At 34.8% G+C, this 17,594-nt stretch overlaps 1 protein-coding gene across 1 annotated transcript in view; it reads left to right on the top strand.

Annotated features, from left to right (window-relative positions):
* Window positions 1–17,594, top strand: part of EFCAB11 (EF-hand calcium binding domain 11) — a 60,742-nt gene that overhangs the window by 8,484 nt on the left and 34,664 nt on the right. The window contains 1 exon segment of the mRNA XM_040558344.1: window positions 150–240. Coding sequence (XP_040414278.1) covers window positions 150–240 — 91 coding nt within the window.

The raw sequence follows: 17,594 nt of genomic DNA on the forward strand, positions 1-17,594 counted from the left end.
AATATTTCTGCAAGTACAGTAACTTAAAGTGTATAATCATTTCAGAAATGTAAATTGTTTAGCTCCTGTGCAAACATAATTGTATTAAGAAGTTGTTTTTTTTAAGTTAATTTGTATTATTTTTCTCATGTCTAATCTTAATTTAAAAGGTAGAGGGTTTTTGACTTTTGAAGACTTCAAGAAAACCTTCAATTCTGTTTCTCCAAAATTATCTAAAAGAATCGTACCTGAAACCTTCAGGTAAGACTAACAGAGAGATCCTTTTTCCTGATTAGCAGTCTTTTTGTTATATATGTTTCAGTAAATTGAAATGATTAGATTTTGTTGTGCAACTGAAGATACAGGCTTCAGCACATTATTATGTAAATGCCTTTAATAATGAATATTATACATGTAAACAATATACTTTAATATAAAAATAACACAATAAATAGAAATAACATGTATGATACATACAATAAAATAATAGATACGATTAAATACAGGAAGTAAATTGTTGCCTGAACTGTTTCTTAAGAAACCTAAAGTTATTTACTTTTACATTTTGCTCCTGTAATCAGGAAATCTGCATTCAGGAGCTGTCTCTTGAAAACATTAGAGTTAAAACTAGTGCATCTGTATCTTGTAAGATTTGGCTGAGGAGTGAAAGGATAAAATTTTGAGAGTTATTTGTGGATCATAAAAAAAATAATTTATCTTACTGCAGCAGTTGCAAGTAAGCATTATTTCAAAAGTGTTTTGGAAAACATTGCATTGCAAGGTGTAAAACTTTCTTTTTGTGATATGAATGATTTGTTTGGTAGTAACTCAGGCATTGAAAGAAGTGCTACACTTTTGAAGGCATGGCATCAGGTAGCTTGCTGAGGACCATCTTTAAAATAGGTTATGTGCAGTTTTCCATGAAATTTCCCAATTTTGAATTTCAATCATCATCATGATGAATTTATTAAATGAAGAGAAGTATACCACAAATGTTGCAGTATACCATACAACTAGGGAAGAAGACATGTCACAATCAACAGCAGTTCTAATGTTAGCATATTAATCAGTGAGTAACACAGTCCAGCAAATGCAACTTGGGATTGCATATTTATGGATGAGGTTTGAAACAGGAAAAGAAACATAGAAAAATTTGTTTTTCAAACAGAAATTTGCGTGTTCGTTTGGCTACTCCTGAAAGAAATTGTTCAATAGTGTTGTGTAATACACATTTCCATAGGATTGAACTGGTCAAATCTGCATGGAACTCTTCAAAACAGTAATTTGGAATGAGAGTTCTTCTAAATTCTCTTTCAGATACACACCCCTTTTGGATGTTTCTTGTAACTCTCAGTGTGTATCTTGAACTTTATGTAGGGAAACAGAACTAAGACTTTTGCCTTAAATTGTACAATTGGGTTAAAACTGTATGAAAAGAAAGCCAGAGGAAATATTTGGGGCATAGGTATTTGTCAGAAGAATCAATGTACTTGTTCCTGTCTTACCTGTACAGCAACTCTAACACTCAAAACCATGTTATGGCTAACAGGATATGCACCTGATACATAAAGCAAAAAATTATTGTTAATAAATTGAAACCGTAGCAATCTAGTCAAAGAATAATTATTAGTACAAATTTAATACTTACAGAAAAATAAAACTAAAGAAGACTTTATTAAAAAAAAAATCTCAATAACAATACAGTTAAATATATTATACACATTTCCTAACATCTACTCCTTTTTGGTATTATTCCAAGTCTTTCACTGTCCCTTTTGGTTCTGTGGTGACAGGTTCAAGGTGGGCAGGGCATGACGAATTGCTGTTATTCTGACTTCTTCACAAGAAGTATGGTACTCATTTTGGTGATTTCTTTTCTCTCACGCTATCATGCACTTAGGGTCATTTTAATATGTCTGCTGACAGACTTTTATACCTTCCTCTTTATGCATTGGTCTGCAAACCCATGTTGTATCCAAATTTATTATATATGGCACATATTACATATTTTAGATACTTCTTTGCTCTCTTTCTCATCTGTAAAGCTGGTTTTGTACAGCTCCTGTGTCTGCGTTTCTTTAACTGACTGTTGGCGAGTTGTTTATAGTCTTGGTCCTCCAGTGTTAGCTTGTGCCCTGCATCTTAACATCCTAGGCCTATATTCTTCTGCTCTATGCTGTCTTACTTCTGAAGGTTTCTGCTATCAAGCCAGGTCTGTGTTTCTCTACTGTACATCATTATCTTAAACTCATAAATATTTCATTTTACATAGAATAAATTCTTGTTACTACCGTCTCTATAAAACTATGTTTATACTGTATAAACATAAGAACAAATTAGGCGTAGCCACCTGATTTTTAAACGAACTGATGTTAGAGATAAAGCAAGTAAAAGCTTCGGGCGGGTCAAGCAAGCTCAGACCAAGTCTGACAAGTTTTAGTCCTCAGGCCTTGCACACTCAGTACAGAGTTTGTGATCTGTTACTGTACTGTGTTTGCTGGAACACAGCTATGAAATACACAGTTAATATGTCTGCTTTACTTTAACACTGTATATTATTTTATTAATGTATAAAGATGTATTGAATTGGTAATAGCATTGAAGGATGGGGTGGTATTAAGTGCTCTGTTTTATAAAAGAAAAAAAAATCGACATTGTTTCTGAGTATAGTAAGTGGGCATTTTTATTTTTTACTTTTAATTCCGTGGGAATAAGAACAAATATATTTTCATCTCTTCCTGATAAAACAGTTTTAATATAGATATTCTTTCTCCTGATGGATTGTTTTCTTACAAATGTCAGTAATATTCTGCAGTTAGTTGGTGCTAAAGTTTCACAAAATGTGGTTGAATTTTCTGTTTATTTTATTAACTGACCCTAATCTTGCCTGAATTTTAGGTTTACAGTAGTGTAATATTTCTTTTTTTCTGTGTTAATACAGCATTTATATTGAACAAAACACTCAAATGCTTATCATGCACCTGGTGTGCACCTGATTGAAATGCCATCGTACCGTGAAAACTCAACATTCTTTGTTGAGTTGCAAAAGTACCTTGTGAGGTAAATGATGTGATGATCTGTTCTTTCATGGCGGGCCTCTTTTTAATGGGTAGCACAGATTATAATAATGCTGTTGTTCTGCATTTTGCAACACGGATATGAAATGTGACACGTCCTTTGCAATAATGATTTGTGATAAACTGCTGGGTGTAAGTGAACATGTCTTTTAAAGCAGGACCTGAATTCCTAAAAAAAAACAACAAGTAATGCGAATATGAATTAGAATTATACAATATTATTAATTATGGCTGCTAGGAAAATGTTTGTCTTAGCTGTATCATTTGTTTAGAGAAAGTCAGTATTTGTGTGCTAAATCCTCAGGCTCTGATAATGGAAGTGGTAACAGAAATAAGCTGACAGCCAATCACACGTGAATGTGAGTGAGCCTATAAACGATGAAAAATGTCCTCAAATACAAAAGTGGACAGAAAAGTCTCCTACAGCTTTTAAAGCTGGCAAGCATAAAGCAGATCTCAAGGAAGAAATGAAGGCGTTTGTGATCTGCATTTTATGCTGCTGTACTCTTAGATTGATAGGATGGCACGCTAGAGGTATATTAGTACTTCTGTGTGTATTGGTACTTTCCATACGAAAAAATGACCTAATTGTCTCGTTTTTCTTTCATGTAATTATATAATAATGAGAAAATAACCTGGTTTTCAGAGCCACCCCACAGAAGAAATCTTATGCTCTTTTATGCAAGTTTGATTTATAGACATGTACTGCAGAGCACGGTGAATATGAAACATTCATCTTCCTATGGCTAGTTGCCGTGGAAACGTAGTACACAGTACAATGTCATTCCAGCTCTGGTGATGCCTGCAGTAGTTTATTCCTTTGTTGTTCTTGTTTCTTAAGCAACTGTCTTGCAGCCTTTCATATTATCACACTTCATCACCTACACACATCTTTTTCTTTACCTCCTGAGAGCCATTTCTAATAGAAAAGATCAATTTTTTTTGTCTACCCGTGCATATCTGTATATATACATTTTTTTTCAAATCAGCAGTTAAAAGCTTTTCCCATGCCCACAAATAATTAACTATTGCCCTAAAACTGGTAAGACAAGATGGTAAGCCAGATGGAACATCAAAGTGGAAAGAACCTGTCTCAGCATCTTATTATCTCCTATCAGGGCCTGGAGTTAAGACTGTTTTTCTATAACCAGTGTCTCATTCCAGGAAGGCATGAAGTAAAAATAAGCCAACAGATTCTCCTACCTGTCCTTAACTGGCATTTGTGAGGTGGAGAAGAATGCAACAGCTGTAGTAATATCCACTGTCTTTCACCCTTGTGAGATATAAAACCAAAGGAAGGAGAAGAAAAAAAAAAAAAAAAAAAGAGATCCTCACAATTAATCTAAAAAGGTACTAAGGATGTTCGGGGGAAAGGAGGAGTAAAAGAGTTTCTCCTCGGGCAGAGCAGGTCTAGAGATTATAGTACTTATTTAGGAGCTCAAGGATCTTGCTGGTATGGACTGTGAAATAAATCAGAAGATGTTGTCTTGCATCTCTCACTCATAAGAGTAGAGGGTAAGGCCTAATATTTATAATAACTGCACAGCAGTACTGTGTATGCATTGAAATACCACTTTGTAAGTAACTAATAATGAAAAGAAAAGGAATGCTCATCTCAGGAGAGTTACTTCATACAAAGCAGTTCATTTAATTATTTTTCTCAGCAATTCTTCCTGGTCCATATTTGATCTGTGTGACTCCATCATAGAGTTTCTCCTTAATAATGGGATGTGGAAATCTGCTTTTCCAATATTGTAACTTACTGTATTTCTGTGTCCAGTTAGATCATTATGAAATGAGTTGATTGTAGTGTTAACAAGATTTTTTTAAATAATTGTTTTTTATGATGTGTGGTTTTTTGAATGGTGTAAAAGGATTTGCCTAATCTGGCCAGTTAAACCAATAGAGAATGGACTAATTAAAACGCTAGAGCACGCTTAGCCTTCCATACTGCAAGGAAATTGAATGTGTTTTATACTGAGAAGATGTATCCTAACACAAGTTCTTGTTTTTCAAGGCAGTACCTGTTTGATTATTGATTACAGAGGTGATACACACAGTTAAGACTGTATGAGTCTCACGCTCTGCCTTGGTGGGTTGATACTTTTCAAGAAAACATGTATGGTTGAAAATATTTTGTAGAAAATCCTGAACAACACCTATTGATAGATACATCTTTTTGGTAATTATTAATAATGTGTTTTGTTTTCCTATCTGTAAATATGTTACTGTTTTTGTAATCCAGTTACTTACAACTTTGCTATTTGTGGTGGGTTGACCCTGACCAGCAACTAAGCACTCACCTGCTCAGTCAGTTGCTCACTTCTCTCACAGTGGGATGGGGGAGAGAATCAGAGGAGCAAAAGTGAGAAAACTCATGGGTTAAGATAAAGACACTAACAAATGAAACCAAGTTGAACATGCAAGCAGAGAAGAATAAGGTATTCATTCACTACTTCCTCCCAGTAGGTGTGTTAGCTGCTTCTGAAAAGCAGGGCCTCAGCACACATAATGGTTACTTGGGAAGATAAACACCACAATCACAAATATTCCCCCTATATATACAGAATATCCCTTTGGTCATTTTGGGTCAGCTGTCTCAGCTGTGTCCTCTCCCAATTTCTTGGCCACCTCCAGACTACTCACAAGGTAGGGAGAGTGGGAAAAAGAAAGCCTGGATGCTGGACAAGTACCGCTCAGCAGTAGCCAAAATACTGGTATGTTGCCAACACTGTTTTAGTCACAAATCCAGAACACAGCACCACAGAGCCTGCTATGATATAAATCAATTCCATCCCAGCCAGACCCAGTATCCTACTGTAAATTCAAATTTTTCATTAATCCTAACATTTGTCTATTAAAATCATGTCTAGCTAAATCTAACAGGAACTGGGCATACTGTTCCTTTTGTACCGATATACAATAATTTCACATCTACTGAAAGTATGGAGCTCTCCCTATAAATAAATCTGACACCAGGCCATCCTAACAAAAATTTTAAAGAAAATTTTTAGCTGTCATGACCCAAGTTTGTTTATTTTCCTAATCCTTCAGAAAATTAATTGAAAATTTTGTGTAAAATTTCCCATATACTGAATTTCCTGTATAACTGAAGAGACAAGGACTTCTAAAATAACTGAAATAATCACACACACATATTTTTGCAGGTTCGAGATAGAGCACGTGAGCGTTTCATGCAGCATACAAAATGCTGCATGTTTACACATTCATTCTGAATAATTCAGCATACTTTTTTCTCATTTGAGAAAAAAATACTGCATAAAATAAATATTAAAATATTTTTAAAGCTAAACCTGTGAAATAAAAATAGTATTTAAATTAAAAAATTATGCTTTTTCTATTTTGAGGATATGTCCAAACAAATATACGCAATTGCACTAGCAAATTTAAATAAGTCACTGTATTGCATTGCTGTGGAGTAGGAATATGCACATGGTCAGTTATGATATTAAATCCATGGTACTACAGCTTATTAAGATGTGCTAATGCCACCGTAAGTGCTTAGCTGGTAATATCCTCGGGGCTCTCTTTTAAGACATTTTCTTTCAGATAGGATAAAACTATGATATACAATTAAAAATATTAAAGCGTGTCAGCTATAAAATAGACCAAATTCACAACATCAGAGGTTGATTTTTTTTGAAGGAGTAACATCTGGGTTAGCAGCAGCACAGATATTTTTTATCTCACCTTCAACTGTGAAGCAGGTCTTTTAGCAGTAGCTTCTATTTGTTCAGTTTGCTTGATTGCATTGGATGGTAGAAACTGGCAAAAAGACTGACCCCGACAAACTCATTAGTAAACTACTAAACAGCTATTAGATTACAACTATTCTTGTTCATTTTAAACTAGAGCTGCACCTCTACACTGTAGGCAAAAATGTTTCTTAAGCTCTTTCAGAGCATACTTTTTAATAAAAGTAGATTTTTTTTTTCTCCAGAGTTGAGAATAAAAGATTTTTACCAAAATAAATGACACCTTGTATTTGGAGTGTGATCTGTGATGTATGCTGTCAGACTGAAAACCAGTTTTTGTTTTTTTTTTAATCAATATCAGGTAATATTAATAGCAACAACTTTGCAGCAAAGAAGTTTTTGTAAAGTCTAGGGTCCCTTTATGGTAGAAAAAAGTGTGACAAAAAATAAAAATGAGCCTGTCTGCAGCATAATAAAGGAACAGCCCTTGTGTCAAATTGTCAGCCAGTTATCTTAGTTTTCTTTTTTTGTTCTTTTTTTTTCTTACAAACTCTGCTGCATTATAAGAAAACTAATCAGCATCAGAATTAAAAAGAGGATATTGTAATACTGAATTCTAAAAAAGCTTAAATTAATAGCAACTTTAAAAAATACCTGGTGACAACACTTGTTTTTAGTGTGACAGACTAAGTTAAAACTTGATTTAATAACCACTCACATGTTAATTGGCATCATGTGCTGTTTCTGAGGTAGCTGCACAGTGACCTTTTACTACATCTTTGGTATTTTGTTTAAATTAAGAGTAAAATATTAATAATAGCATTTAAATGACTCCCAGCAATCCCTATATTTCTGAATTTGACTAGGTTTATAAAAGTCTTCATGTTTCAGCTTTAAAAGAACTTCTGTGAGTTTTTAACTGACTTCTTCTAAGGCTAGCATGATGATGGGCGTCTTCTCACTGATACCTTTGGAACCTACAGGTTGGTTTCAGCAAAATATCACAAAGAGCCGAGATCAAATAAATAATTGGATTTCCACAAAATTCATAAAAATAGAGGAACAAAGAAGGAGAGAGAGATAATGTGAGTGCCCCCAGCAGAGGAAAGGGCCATTTACGCGAGATATTGAATCTTATCTGGAGAGTCTACATGGAAGTAAGACCCAATAAAGGCCTAACTGCAGAGAAGCCTCAGACAAAGATTTCATCGTAGACTCTAAAGTCAGTTAGTCATAAGATGCAAATCTGCAGGAAATCATGCATCAAAAGTACAACTATTCACAGAATTATTTGCTTAATGAGATTGATATCTATTGGATTCTTTTGTTGTAATATTTCCCTCAGAAACTTGAAAGGCATAATGTGATAAATCCCGATTAAATAGTTTAAGATGATTTCTCTATGTTTAAAATTTAGCCACTGATTTTATTCCTCCAAATATTTTGTATATTATGCAAATTCTCTTAAAATAAGTTTGATAAAAAGAGCACCTTTTAATCGTGGAATCCTTGAAAAAATAAGATTGCAGATACCCCTGAACACGTGCTGTGTCTTGTGTTTTGGTACACTGATGATGTTAGAGAAGAGGATTCTTCAGTACCAGAAGTCATACAATCATTAAAAAGACCCCAGTATAGCACGAGGATGTACCATGACATGAGGTAATGTGTACAAGTTGCTTAAGGGGAAATTCTGTCTGAATATAGGGAAAAAAAATCTTCATTGCTGTGAAGAATTAACACTGGATTAAATTACAGAGAAGTGGTGGAATCTCCCTCCCTGGAAATATTGAATGCTGAGCTTCACAGGGCCCTGGATATCTAAGGCCCTACTTTCAACAATAAGGTTGGATCAGAGGATTCAGTGCTTCTAAGATTTCTGCTACAGCACAAGAAGCTCAGAAGTCACAGTATCACTTGAGGGAGTTGGTTAAGGTCTAGGGTCACATTATACCAGGCACTATACTTAGCAAAAGCATATAGTACTTGTAGTACTTAGTACTTGTAGTACTTAGCAAAAGTACTTAGCAAAAGTACTATTTCTTTCCCAGAGACTTTATGAGTTACTGCTGAGCAAATCGTAATGCAAGTGTGAAACAACAGATTCCAGAACCTGAATTCTTCTCTTCATCTTTGAGAAATGAGCTCTTTCTCTGGATAATGAGAACATTTTGAGCATCCAAAACCTTCACAGTCTTAAGAACTGTGGCATATATCGAGTTAGACAGACATATGGACCTGACTATCCTTAATGATTTGGAAAATGATCTTAAGGCTCAGAAATGTATCCACCTGTCATAGAACACAACCTGGAATGGTTAAAAAGAAGTCAGTGTGCCAAAACAAAAGATTGTTCTGCAGTAGATGGAGTTTGATTACTATTGTCATGGTGCTCAGTAGTCTGCATCAGGCCTGAGGCTATGTTAGGGAAGATGTATCCTAAAAGATAACAATAAATGGTGTTTTTTTCTCCCAGCAAAGATTGTCTATTGTGACTATCTAGTGATCGAGCAAAATAGCTAAAAGAATGATTGAGGGTGCTTCACTGATGTGCTGCAGGTAAAAATTCCAAGTGTTGATGTATTTATTGGTAATTTGAATAACAAATTTTGTTAACTTCATTACCAGTTCTTTTAATGATCTCTTTCTGTGTATCTGGGGTCTGCGTGCCTTTCCTAGCTTTTTCTCTTACAAATACAGTGCATCTAAACATAAGAAAGAGCATATGTGAGCATCTCATATGTGAGATGGTACAGAGAAAGCTCTATTCAGTCCATTGATTCAGTGGAGTCAAGAGGATTCAGTTTCCTCTCATTGTGAATAATTTTAGATATTCCCAATAAAATGCTAGTCAGTTATGAACCTTTGTTAGTATCATCTTTGAGCAGTACTTACCTGCCACATATCCTGAAGAAACGTACCCTCTTGTGTCACTATTTTGTTTGAAAAGAGCTTTCTACAAAAAGGCCTTCACTGCCCCACTCTAGACTTCCTTCTCTCAGACCTGATCATAAATTGTGGCTTCAGAATTCTTAAAGCTGTGTTTCTGTTCTGTAGCAGTGATACTAAAGGTAACAGTCACACTAAATGGTATTTTCCTTTCGAAAAATAACCTTCCATGGCATTTTCTTACACTGTTGATAAGTGGTTTGTAGAATCTCAATCCTTTCATTTCTAATTCTTTCATCCCATCCCACCCCATCCCTAAGAATTCACATTTTTTTCCTATTTTTCTTTCTTTGTCTATGTTGGTTATTAACTAGGTATAGGAAAAACAACAACAACAAAAAAACACACCTGTTTTTATTGGGTAAAGTGCTCCATAATATTTTTTTATTTGGAATGTGATGATGACTACTGTGAGAGGCAGTGAGCTGGGGGAGGAGATTGCTTATTTGTCAGATAGGCTATTTTTATTCCCATGTTTCTGTAAAACAGCAACCTTTTTCCTAGGAATTTTCTCATGCTTTTTTGGAACTTTTCACTAATATGAACGGTTACAGTTTCCCACATGAAACTCATAGATCCATTTCTACTTTGAACTGTCCCTATCCAGGCTCTGTGTCTTAGAATTGTGCAACAGCTGTAATTTCATTCTCTGCATTGTACACAGACTCTTCTAACTGAATTATTTTAATTTATTTGTTTTCACAGCCAAGCCAAGGCTGTTGAAGTTTACAGTTTCCAATTCTATCATCAGGTGACGTGTCATCTGAGTAACTTGATGTGGTATCTTTTCATTATCATTTATAGCGGGATACAGTTATAAACAAGAAAAAATGAGCAGAAGGTTCTTTTGTCATATGATGTACCACCAATACTCTATGTCCTCTGCTAGGTGTACTTGGCATGACACAGTCTCTTCGTCTTGATATGGAAAATGCTATGTATATTCTGTGTATATATGTATATGTATATCTGTATTACAGATGTATTCAATCTGCTCCCAATTCTCACGTGTTTAACAAACACTGAACTTCTGAAAAATTCTTTTGACAACTTAGGAAATGTTTTTTTTCTCTTGTGGAACTTTTCTGCCAAGTTAATAATATAGTGCCAGTAGGCTTTAGAGCTTTGAAGCACATTCCTTATGTCCTAAGACTGTTGGGCAGCTCAGAAGAAGAGATTCCCGTGCTCTTTTCCTTCCCCAATTGCAAATTTCTTCTAACAACCTAGAACTCACCAGGTCTTCCTATTTAGTTAGGGTAGTGTTTTTTTCCCTTCTCTTATACCAGTTAATGTGCTGTGTTTACAAAGTTTGATTAAGTATTTGCATCTTACAGGAAGTATGAAAGAATTGATTTGGAAGCTGCAAATCAATTTCAGCAAAACCAAAATTTTGCAGCATTATGATGTTTCAATCAATTAGTTGATTGAATGCCTACTGAAAGCCCTTTGTCAGAATTATGTAAGTAGAGGACATCAGAATATGTGTTCACTTCGCAAGCAGGAGAGTACATTCCAGACAAAGGTCGTATTTCTTGCACCACAAAAAGCATAGGGGAACAAATTCAGATCTTCCTCTCAAGGTAATGCATCACTTCCTATTGTAAAATAGCCTTCAGAAACAGGTAAAGAAATTATTTCAAGTCCTCCTTCATTTGAAGTCTTGTTTTCTGCGAGAGTTTTGAGCCTTGCTGAAAGTAAGCCAAATTCCACAGGTAGAATGCAGTTTTGCTGTTGAGAAATGGATTGGTGATCTGTGTAATTTAACTGGTAAGTACAGTTAGCAAAGCAAAAATGATCCTCTTATAACTACCTTGTGTTAAGGATTTATTTTATTTTTTAGGATATTCCTAGTTAACCAGTGCCATGCCTACTGTGTTTTATGTGTCTTTCTTTGTTCATTGTTTATAAACTTCTAGTATTGTTAATCACTTTTGAAATCAAAGAATTGTAGGACATGGGTGAATGAGCAACACTTGTTTTCTTGCTTGATAATTTTGATTCATCTTGTCTACTGTAACTCAGTGTCTCCTGATTCATCTAATAAATACTCCGCTGTTTGTCTCACACTTCTAAATAGCAAACTTGGCAGAACATTCTCTTCTTCTTTCTGTAGGTCTTTATCGACTGCTTTTTTCCCACAAGTAACACAAATATGGTATATGCAGTACAATGCCAAATGTGATGTGAATTCTTTCCCTAAGTTAGCAAATATACATGGGGCATGGTCATCTATTTAGACATAAACATGCATAACGTCATGACTGGAATTTTTCAGCACAACTGTTATTCCAGTAGAAGAACCTAATAATTTGTTCCTTATACTAATTCTATATTGAAAAACTAACAATTCTGAAAAAAAAGTGTAATTCAAAGAGCATTTCAAGTTTTATTTGAAAGAATTTTCTCAACGATTTACTCTTTTCCTCTTGGCTTCTTGTGTTGGAAGGTTAATAAATTCTTCAGGCTTTTTCATGCTGACAAACTGTGCTTCATAAGCACTTCAAATGGAGTCTGATGTGGAGTTGTCTAGTAAAAAAGGTCAGTAAGGAGTCACTGATGCATTTAATTAACAAGACTATAATTAACTAATTTGTTCTCCTGTCCTCACTTAAGTGTTGTTGTTTTTTTTTTCTGAAGATAGATTTTAGGGTGTATTATACTTAAATTCCTATGTGTGTACAGCACAGCAGTTCTCTTGTACAGACTCATTCCTGTTTTTCACGCTTTAAATCATGACTGTTCAGGACTGGAAGCTTTTCATAGTTGGCCTCTTCTGCAAAATTTCCTTTTGCAGTTGCTGATGTCCTTCATTTGGTAGAAAGTAAACAGCGATCATACGTCACATATACACGTAAAGATAACAGAGGACGGTATGAATTTTAGTGTCTGTAGCTTCTGAAGTCAAGTGACTAATACTATTGGTAATTCCCCTAGGCAGTGTTAGTAGTTAGAATTCAATGGGTTTGAAAAGCACTGTTCTTACATGGTAACTGTTCTCCATGCTAACGGGTTGTAAAATTTGGACATTTTTGTCTTTCAGTCTGTTTTATTCTTTGGTGACCAGAGAGATATGGCTTCTCTGATCTGGTTGGCTTGTTTGCAAGGCTGGTGCTGCCTATGGTCCCTGATGGTCTAGGAGAACTTTGTTGGCCAGTTTATGCAGGGCCTACTTTGCAGGAACAGCAGTGGAGAAAAGTACACATTTAAACAGGCTGCAAAGAAATACGTTAAAAAAACAACAACAAAAACCATTTACATCTGTGCTTTTTAAATAAGTCCCAGAAGCCTAATATGCAAGATGGGGAAAATAGGATATTTTATTTTAAGCCAAGTTTGTTGACATTATAGATTTATTGAGAACTTGAAGAAAGTAGGGCAGTCAGTGTAACATTGACATGGACTAAATCATGCTGTTGTATGAATGATACCATCTAGTAAAGAAAATGCTAGTAGAAATTATGCTGATGGATCTGTTGATTTCTCCTCCCTTCCTCCTCACCCCTCTTAATATCTTTTAGTTCTATGAAAGTCAAAGAGTGGAGCAAGATTTTTGGAGTAAATGGGAAAACTAGATGAAGTTTTGTCTGTGCTCAAATACAGTTTTGGCTTAAGAGGACACTCGATTGCACAGTTTAATGCAAAGTTAATCAGAGGCCTTTTAAAGGGATCATACATATGCTGACGTACAAGAAACATTTAAAGACAAGGTTAGCTGAAAATAGAAGAAAATTACAAAAATTAGAAGAAAAATACAAAATGCTGCCTACTCTGAAGTAGACAAACACCTTGACTCCTCATTCCGTATTGTGACTTTTGACCAATACTAACATCTACCATTCTGGTTCCTTCCTGCCTACATATAGGTAGTTTTTAAACATAAATATAGCCTCAATCAGCTGTGGCAGATACTGCCTCTTACTCAGCCAAACACACGGGAAGCTATGCGAGAAAAAGGAAAAGGGTGAGAAACATGAAAAGATTTGGAAGTATTGTAAAGCGAGAAGTCACTGGGGAATCAGGTTATTGTGGTAGGGAGATGTAGGAAATCTATAGGAGGATAGATTTCATTATTTCTGTACACATTAAATATCTTGTTTCTGCTCATCTTATTTTTTTTTCTAAAAGAGAAAATTGGATTGATGCTGGCAGCTTTGGTTATTTCGCAAGACTAATTTCTTAGGATTTTATTAACCACTTTTTACCCTACTGTAACCCATCTGGGTTTTTGAATATTCCTTGACCAGAAAGAATGGCAGGTGGTTGAATTTCTTTCATATGCTATAATAGTTTATAACCAAGATTTTTGGTTTTTGTTAAAGTAAATAAGAATTCTTACAAGAAGACACCTGTGATGTCTATATAGTCTTAAAAATCTTTCGGAGAGAGTTTACTAAATTTAACCTGCTTCCTATTCTGTACAGACTTAAAGAAACAGATACACGACCAAAGCTTTCCATTTCCTAATTGCCAAAGTAATTGGTTTATCCAAGACATTCTGCTTTTTAAATCCCACATTAGCTCCTTTTTCATAGCTGCATCTAATTTACAATTTTCTCTACCTCCAAGACCCTGCCACATAATGAGACCAGGTGAATCTTAGATGCTAACTCATGTGGTCTTTTGCCCTTCCAGGGGGTCCGTTCTTGGTAGCCTTTCTCTCTCCTATCCTTGACTTAATACCTCTGTGGAAGTTAACAGATACCTTTCTTTTTACTATGGAATGTCTTCTGTATCAACTGTTTTTATTTTTATTTTTTTGTAATTGGATAGTGATAAAAATGAAAGAGGAGCATCAACATTGAGTATTAAAAACTATATGGGCTGCTTAGGAATTATATTAAAAATTGAATAGGTATTTTTAGGCCAGTTACTGTGAACAAGACATGAAAGAATGTGGAAATCAATGGCAGAATTGAATGGGATAAAGTATTGGAAAAGAATGACACAAATAGGAAGTAGAACATGTTCGAAGATAAATGAATGTATGTCCTAATGTTATGCATGTTGCTTAGCAACAAGCAGTAAAAACGTGGATGAACAAGTAAGTACGAAAAGTAATTAAAGGAAAGAGGCATATGCGTGGCATGGTACAATATAATAATCAGGAATATAAAGAAGATGAGAAAAGCAAAGATGGAGGAAAAACAGATTTAAAGAATGTTAGGATAAATATTGAAATTCTTTTATTCTCTGGAGACTTTTTTTTCCCTGCAACGTTAGCTGGAAAAGATAGGCAGCAACCTTCTCTGTAAGAATGCCTTAATGTAATACAGATTACCCTAAGGAAATATGATTTTCAAAATCTGAATTGAAATTGAATTTAAATATAAATGTTTAAAAAAAAGGACATCGAAGTAATATATATATATATATATTTAAGTGTACTTTGCAACATAGAATTAACATGGGTTTTTAATAATTTCAATTAGAAAATGAACATTTGAAGTAGTACCACTCTCTTTCAGCAAGAATCCAGTTTGCCCATAGTTTCTACCTCTGACTCAGTTCTCGAAAGTGTGTTCTTGCTGTTGCTTATAAGGCTTCATCTTGTAATGCTTAGATAAAATTCCCTGCAGTAGTTTTGCACTTGTGTCTTCATATATGATTTTGAATTTATGAAGATTTTTTAAATAAAAATCTATCAAGATACATTTTAGGCTTCTTTTCTCTGGACTCGTGATTTAGAAAGCTATGCTAAGGGTATCTTAACATGCAGAGATCAATGAATATGCTTATAATGACTGACTTGTAAGAAAAGTGGGAAGAGGATCTGTAGTTTGCATACATGCCAGAGGTTATTGCGTACTCTTCTGAAAATTGCTGTGCTGGTTGTGCCTCAGTTTCCTCATTACAAAATGGCATTTCTCACCAGCCGCACTGAGCACCTTAACGTCATAATCCCTAATGCTTTTACAAAGTTTGACTATTTGTAGTGGATAGGCCATAATGGAGGACTGCAAAATATATGCAATATATTTTCTATTGTAATATATGCCTGTTGTTACATGAATTTTATTCTCATAATGTACATAATCAGTAAGAGTTATTAAAAACCTAAATTAAGTTATAGTCAGTTGCTCAACTGTAGTTTTCTAAATTTATTCTGACAAATTTGAATAATGACTTGAATGAAAGTTAAGTTGTAACAAGGGGCTAAAATCTAAAATTAGTAGGAAGGACTCTGATGGAGGCCTTTGGAAATTTGCAGCCAAAAGTGTGGAATAATTTGGAATCTCAATAATCGTGAGATGCTGTATTCCAGACTCCCAGCAGGATTTTGTAAAATCAGTACAATGCTCCAATTCCACATACAAAGAATTCCACGTACATAAAAATTGCTAATGGATATAAATATATATATATATTCTGTTAGCTCAAGAAGATGTGAGATACATTCCAACTTTAATAAAAAGCTATTTGAATACAATACCTTTACTTGGTATAAAACCTGTAAAACAGTACGTTTATAGAATTTATTTTAGAAGAACATGAAGGTTGCAGAATCAAAGATGTGCTTTCTGCAGCATTTTTGAGCTGCTTTGAGAATATACATTTTGTAACGGGCTTTAGTTATGTGACCACATACTCCTTTCCTTTCTTTTTTAAAGAAGGAATTCCTGTTTCATTGTTTAACTCAGAGTCATCAAGTGAAACTGTTCAATTAATGAGCATCTGTGCAATAGTTTGTTTTATTCTTACTGTTGAGTGTGAGGCCTTGTGCTAGTTTAATCCATACTTTACAAAGAGTAGTATCTGCTAAGGTAATTCAGGTGTGGTTAATCAAACTGTACACTATTTTCATGTTACTGTATCCTCTGGTATCCTGTATACCACCAGTAAGTATTGAGACTTACAGTCATAGACTGTGGAAAGTGTATCTGCCTTAAAAAAAAAAAAAAAGAAAAGCACAAAGAAACAAAAAAGCCAACCCTAGGTTGCTGACAGGAGCATCTTTGTGACAGCAAAAGATAAGAGGGTTAACATGTATCTTTGAAGGTATGTAATAGAAGTATATTCAAGTCCAAATTTGCAGGAAGATCCCATTGTTACCTAAGGGGGCCATTTAAAGCTTAGTCCCAGGTTGCACATGGAGTTTATTTACCCGATAGCTTCTCGTGGCTGTGCAAGTGGTTTCTTCACTGCAGTGTTTGCCTTTGCCTCTTTGTCTGTCTTTCACTTGGCTGGGTCACTGTGAGCACCTATTCTGTGAGCCTGTCAGGAACAGGAGCAGTTCAGCAACAGCAAAGTTTTTGTTCATCTTTTCTACCTTGGAAGCAAAAGAGGAAAGAATGAAACAAGCTGAAGAAGGTCCAAGGCTTTCTGGTCACAGTTCGCAGCTAGTTTATACAGAGAAAGGAAACAGGTTTAAATGAACATTTGAAGACTACTGAAACTCTTCAATGTGTATCAGTGTCCTAACAAAAACATGATTAATATATATATATCATTATTGACTTCTGCAAGGAGCCAAAAATAACTCATAAGTATCTTTCCTCTGTTACTACTTCTGCTGGTGGTTTTGTAGATGCCATATCAGTGTCATTTTCCTTCATATTTTGTAATTGGTAGCCATGAGGAAAATCAATTACTTTGTGTGCAATGTGCTTTTAAAGTAGAAGTGTAAAGTTCTTCTGTTCTTACAAGATATAGGTCTGCCTTGATTCAGCAGCAGTGAAATAAACAAAGTGAATACTTTAATTAATCTGACTTGCAGAGTACTTGAAACAATGAACTCTGTGTATAGACGTAGCAACAATGAATCTCCCAGAGGAGACAGCTCAGGCTTGCAGAATGACTGGATGAGAATGCAAGAAAACAGGAAAAACAGATCCAGTATGCTCCAAAATATTTTTCATCAGAAAATGATTGCATT

The sequence above is a fragment of the Cygnus olor genome, chromosome 5 (genome assembly GCF_009769625.2).
Source record: "Cygnus olor isolate bCygOlo1 chromosome 5, bCygOlo1.pri.v2, whole genome shotgun sequence".
In the NCBI taxonomy this organism is placed as follows: Eukaryota; Metazoa; Chordata; class Aves; order Anseriformes; family Anatidae; genus Cygnus; species Cygnus olor.